Genomic DNA, 6,145 nt, shown 5'->3' on the forward strand with positions numbered 1-6,145 from the left:
TGTCCCCACTGCCACTTCAGAGATTCTGATGAGCGCCTTTTCTCATGGATTGGGGGAGGGAGAGTTCTTCAGGGATCTCATCAAAAATCCCGCTCGGAATTTTGATGAGATGGTGGAAAAAGCTGCTTCCTACATCAAGGTGGAAGAAGCGCAAGCAGCTCGAAGGAAGGTCAAAAGACCACTTCCTTCCACCAAGCAAGAAAGAAGAGTGCCTCAACCACCCCCTCGACCTCTACCGTGAGTCCGGGAAGCCAGACCTGCCTTTCATCACGGGCACGAAATTCGACCTGCCCCTCGAGTTGCTGCTGTACATATCCCTCGACCAAGGCCAGGGAGTAATCGGTATTGTACCTATCATAGGGCACGTACGCATGATACTAACCGTTGCTTTTAGCTCGCTCGAGACTCCAAGCGGGCTGCCGAGATGGGATTGCCTCTGCCCGAGCTAGCTCCTCAGTTGATCAAGATGATGGAGGAACAAAAGGGGGCAGGACAGGTCAGACAACCTCGTCCCGACCTCGCGAGACCTAGCACTCATCAGCCTGGCCGGGGAAAGGAGCCAGAAGGATCACGGGAGGTCAAGAACAGAGGCAATGCAGCTGTCAGAGAAATCGGCATGATCTCTGGAGGGCTGACTGACGGAGATTCAGGGAGGGCACGTAAGTCTCATGTTCGGCGCTTGGAGGTTCATGCCGTCGAATGCAGTAAGGAGCAAGCTGCTGGCCCTGTTATTAGCTTTGGGCCAGCAGACCTGGAGGGGCTGGAGTTGCCTCATGACGATGCGCTCATCATCAAAGCCGTCATTGCCAATAGCCGAGTGACTCGGGTTTTTGTTGACACTGGGAGCTCGGTCAACATTTTATTTAGGACTGCATTTGAAGAGATGCAGATTGATGCTGCTGAACTTCAGCCAGTAGCTACATCTTTATATGGATTCACAGGTAATGAAGTGAAGCCTATGGGTCAGATTAAGCTGGCTATATCTTTGGGCACCGAGCCACTGGTGCGAACGAGGAGGAGCACGTTTATAGTAGTAGACTCCCCTTCTTCTTACAACGTTATCCTAGGGAAGCCCGCCCTGCATGAATTTAGGGCTGCTGTCTCGACCTTTCACCAAAAAATTAAGTTTCCTATGGGTGAGCAGGTCGGGGAAGTTAAAGGAGAACAGAAAGTTTCTCGGCGGTGCTATATTGACATAGTCCGAGTTGAAGCTCGGAAAAATCAAAGGATGCAGGATGGAGGTGTTCATGTCGTTCAAGAGGAGCCTCTCCCCATAGTTGAGGAGTCCATCCCTTGGGAAGAAGTACAATTGCACGCTGAGCGACCTGAAAGTCTGACCCGGGTGGCGAGCGACCTTCCTTCTCCCCTCAAAGAAGAATTAATTCAGTGTTTAATCCGCAATCGGGATGTCTTTGCCTGGTCTATTGAGGAACTTCCTAGGGTCAAGCCAGAGGTGGCTGAGCATAAGTTGCATCTGTTACCTGACTCCCGGCCCGTGAAGCAAAAGAAAAGAAATTTCTCAACTGACCAGAATAAAATAATAAGAGCTGAGGTAGATCAGCTCAAAAAAGCAGGACATGTTCGGGAGGTTTAGTTCCCATCCTGGCTCTCCAATGTAGTCTTGGTAAAGAAGCCCAACAATAAGTGGAGAGTATGTATTTTCTTCCGGGACCTCAATCGGGTCAACCCCAAAGACTGTTATCCTCTGCCCCGGATTGATCAAATGGTAGATTCCACAGCCGGATGCGAAAGAATATGTATGCTGGGCGCCTACCAGGGGTATCATCAGATACCTCTAGCCCGAGAAGATCAAGAGAAGGTTAGTTTTATTACGGCTGACGGTACTTTCTGTTATACTGTCATGCCCTTTGGCCTCAAGAACGTCGGAGCCACATACCAGCGAATGATGGATAAAATCTTCCGGGAGCAGATCGAGCGAAATGTGGAGGTCTATGTAGACGACATACTCATCAAATCCTCGCTGGCCGAAAACTTGATCAAAGATGTGGAGGAAACATGCAGGACTCTCCGACAGTATGGGTTGAAACTCAATCCCTTGAAATGCTTATTCGGGGCTAAAGGAGGAAAATTCTTGGGTTACCTGGTGACTGAGCGAGGAATAGAAGTCAATCCGAAAAAAGTTCAAGCACTCAAGGATATGCAGCCTTCTCAGAATTTAAAAGAAGCCCAGAAGCTGGTCGACAGAATAACAGCCCTGTCAAGATTCATCTCCAGATCCGCAGATCGAGCTGCTCCTTTTTTCAAGGTGCTAAGGAAGGCCTCCAAGTTCCAGTGGGATGAAGAATGCACTAAAGCTTTTGAAGAGCTGAAGAAGTAGTTAGAGACTCTTCCCTCTCTTTTTAAGCCAGTTGTAGGAGAACCCTTATGGGTTTACTTTTCAGCCACCCTTGAGGCTGTGGGGGCCGTGCTCATTAAAGAAAATGACAATGTACAATGGCCGGTGTATTTCTTCAGCCATTTGTTGAAAGGAGCCGAGTCCCGATACACGACACTCGAGAAGTTGGTTTACGGACTGGTTCTTATGGCTCGGCGGTTGCGACCTTACTTTTTATCGCATCCAATCACAATCTTAACCAATAGCACCATGGGAAGAGCACTGACCAATGTAGAAGTCGCAGGTCGGCTTATTAATGGACCACAGAGTTGGGAGAATATGACATACAGTATCAGCCTCGCACCGCTATAAAGGCACAAACCTTGGCAAATTTCTTGACAGAGGTACATCAAACCAGCCCTGAAGAAACGTGGAAGATCTATGTGGATGGGTCTTCGAATCATCATGGAAGCGGGGTCGAGGTCTTAGTAATATCTCCTCAAGGAGATATACTCCAGTTGGCGGTTCGATTGAATTTTCGAGCCACTAACAATGAGGCAGAGTATGAGGCTTTGTTGGTTGGACTGCAAGCAGCCTGGCATGTCGGGGTCGCTCGAGTAATCATCTATTCAGATTCACAGTTGGTGACTCAGCAAGTTACCGACAACTTTGTTATAAATTGTGATAAATTGCAAATGTATCGGGAAGCTTATGAGAAGATGAAGGCAGAATTTGCAGAGGTCACTGTGACAAAGATACCCAGGTCGGAGAATGAGCGAGCAGACGAATTGGCAAAGATGGTCAGTTCCTTAACTACTTGGGTGCTGGATAGGTCAACGGCACAAACCTTTCTGATAGCCCAGATAGATTTGCAAAACAATGCAGAAGCAACTATTGATTGGCGGGCACCCATGATCAGTTATCTCAGGCAAGGTATCTTACCTACATATCCCGAAGAATCTCGATTGATAAGGAGGCAGGCTCATGCTTATGTCATGATTGGGGACCAGCTCTACAAGAGGTCCTTCTCTCGGCCCTTACTTAAATGCTTGAGTATGGAGGAAGCCGACCAGACCTTGCGAGAAATACATCTAGGATGCTGTGGCAGTCATGTAGGCGGTCAGACATTATCTCGCAAGGTGCTCCTGGCCGGGTATTTCTGGCTTACTTTACAGAGGGATGCTCACAAGTTGGTGAACACATGCTTGTCCTGCCAGAAACATCAAAACTTGACACATCGCCCTACGTCCCAATTGAGAACGTCTATAGTGTCCTGCCCTTTTGATCAATGGGGCATGGATATCGTGGGACCATTTCCGATGGCACCAGGTCAGAGGCGCTTCTTATTGGTGGTCGTGGACTATTTTTCTAAGTGGGTAGAAGCAGAAGCCCTGGCCCGTATCACAGAAGATTCTGTCATTCAATTCTTGTGGAAGAACATCCTTTGTAGGTTTGGTATTCCCCACAAGATGGTGTCTGACAATGGAAGGCAATTTCAAGGACAAAGAATCCAGGCCTGGTGCAAGGGATTTGACATAACGCAAGCCTTCACTTCAGTAGCTTATCCTCAAAGAAATGGTCAAACCGAGGAAATCAACAAAGAGATAGTGCGAGGTTTGAAGGTCAAGCTGGATCATGTCGGAGGCAATTGGGTGGAAGAGCTGCCTAGCATTCTGTGGGCATATCGTACAACACCTCGGGAGAGCACAGGTCTGACACCCTTTCACTTGGTTTATGGCAATGAGGCCGTGGTACCCATAGAAATTGGAGTGCCGTCGGTCAGAAGGACACTATACGATGAAGGAAACACGGAATGACGGTTAGCTGAACTGGATCTTATTAGCGAGACCGGCGACCAAACGGTGGCTCAGCTGGAGGCTTATCGACAAAGAATGAGACAGAATTACAACAGAAGAGTAGTTCCTCGATTCTTTGGAGAAGGAGATCTAGTCTGGAAGCAAATCAAGCCAGTGGGAGACGTGACTAAGATGACACCACAATGGGATGGACATTATAAAGTCATTAAAAAGTTGGCATCCGGAGCCTATTATTTACAAGATAAACGGGATAAGAGGCTGGATCGACCTTGGAGCGTTAATTACCTGCGACCTTATAGAGTTTGAAGAGACAAGCCAAGAAGTGTAGACAGAGTAATAAGTCGGGCTGTGACATGTCACAGATGGGGTTAGCAGACCGGGGAAAGGCAGATAAGAGAAAGCGAAAGAGGTGAAAGCAGAAACTATATGTCCTAATACTTTCTATAACGAAGCTAAACAATATTAATAAAGCAAGTCTTGGAAGGCAAACAGAGAAACAGTAAGATACTTTACAAGCCATTCTCAAGTCATTATGTACAAGAAGCCAAAAAATGTCATTTGAAAGGAGCAAATATCTCATCCGGTATCTCTTTGAGGATCCGATCATGGTCTAAGAATTCAGGAGGTGGAAGGGACTTTAAATAGTCTTGCTCGTGAAGTTGTCGCAGAGCCCCGCCCGCCCCGTAGATAGCAGATGTGGAAAAACGATGTCCCACCTGAGCACAAAATTCTGGAGAACGCATATACCTAGCACGGTTTTGCAAGCAGCGATCGTTCTCCCCTTCTCTGTAGATCGCCAGAGCTGTTGACACTCCCTCTGTGGTGGCCCTAGCCTGAGCCAGTTCACTTCTGACAATGGCCAATTCTGTTGCTTGGGAGGTCAGTTAGGTCCCTTGAGATTTCAAAAGGACCTCCTGCGATTTTAACTTTTGGTCCTGATCTTGCACCAGAGTCTCGGCCGCACGTAGTTTTTGAACCAACTGGTCCATAGCTCTTTGATGCTCTAAAGCATGCTGATTCATACTCTGTTGGTGTACATTATCAGCCTGACTTTGCATTTCCTGGAGATCTTCAAGTTCTTGGTTGGTTAGGGCTAAGGACACTTCTAGACTATTCTTTCTGCTGGTCAAATCTTTTATTTCCGCTCGCAAAGCATGGTTGTCCTAGGCAGGATCATTCAGTTGCAATTCCAGTTCAGCAACACGGTCCCGCAACATCTTATTCTGACAATGAGTAGCATGGAAGGAATGGTTTACTATCAGAGATTCTGCACAGGCCTGGGACATACAAAAAGTATCTGATAAGAGCGGGAAAAATAACAGTTGGGAAATGTTTAAAGGTTACCTTAATATATAACTATGCAAATTGGTCCATCTGGGCCGGGGGAGGCAAGGAATCCATATGCCGCAGGCTTTCTTCCCATAGAGTGGCCAGATGACCTTTTATTTTTAGGGAGCTGGTGGGAACATCTGTCTGAGACCATAACTGCTCCTCAGAAGGAAGAGTAGTGCAATAATTCTGATAAATAAGCGGAGGGGGTCCTGAGAGACTCGCGGCTGAGCCTGGAGAAGCTGAAGGCTCGGCGGTTGCACCAGAAGGAGCTAAAGAAGGCCCCTGAGGAGGTACTACAGGCGGGATAGTGGAAGGTCGTTCTGAGGGGCCAACTTCATCGTCAGGAGCGTGCTGTGAGGTGGAAGGATGAGCTAATGGGGACTCGGTCTGATAGTTGAATGAAGTAGGGGGATCAGCTACATGGCTCGGGATTGGAGGTGGAGTCACCTGAGGGGATGGAGGAGAGGCAGCTGTATTTGGAGGGGGAGAAGGGATAGATGATAGGCCAGAGTCGGACATCGGGTGAGGGGCTCGGCGCTGACGTCTTTGAGATAGCCGCTGATCGTCAGAGTCAGAATCATTGGAGGATGACCGAGCCCTGCGTCTAGAGGGAGTTGGGGCGTTTTGGCTCAGGCGTTCATTTATGGTACGTACGAGCCCT

General features: G+C 48.1%; 1 protein-coding gene across 1 annotated transcript; it reads left to right on the top strand.

Moving 5' to 3' along the window:
- The first annotated feature begins 424 nt into the window (after nucleotides 1–424).
- On the top strand, nucleotides 425–4,152 carry LOC122011075. Its single transcript, XM_042567512.1, has 3 exons — nucleotides 425–941; nucleotides 2,403–2,536; nucleotides 2,686–4,152. The coding sequence occupies exons 1-3, from the start codon at nucleotides 425–427 to the stop codon at nucleotides 4,150–4,152; spliced, it is 2,118 nt and encodes a 705-aa protein (XP_042423446.1).
- Nucleotides 4,153–6,145: the final 1,993 nt, after the last annotated feature.

This window comes from Zingiber officinale, chromosome 8A (genome assembly GCF_018446385.1).
Source record: "Zingiber officinale cultivar Zhangliang chromosome 8A, Zo_v1.1, whole genome shotgun sequence".
Taxonomy (NCBI): domain Eukaryota; kingdom Viridiplantae; phylum Streptophyta; class Magnoliopsida; order Zingiberales; family Zingiberaceae; genus Zingiber; species Zingiber officinale.

Bases quoted from the DNA above. Each gene is read 5' to 3' on its own strand.
- LOC122011075 (XM_042567512.1), top strand. From the start codon at position 425: ATGGGATTGCCTCTGCCCGAGCTAGCTCCTCAGTTGATCAAGATGATG. The intron at 942-2,402 runs GTAATGAAGTGA...TTTACTTTTCAG, and splicing joins ATCTTTATATGGATTCACAG to CCACCCTTGAGGCTGTGGGG. The intron at 2,537-2,685 runs GTTCTTATGGCT...TATGACATACAG, and splicing joins AGAAGTTGGTTTACGGACTG to TATCAGCCTCGCACCGCTAT.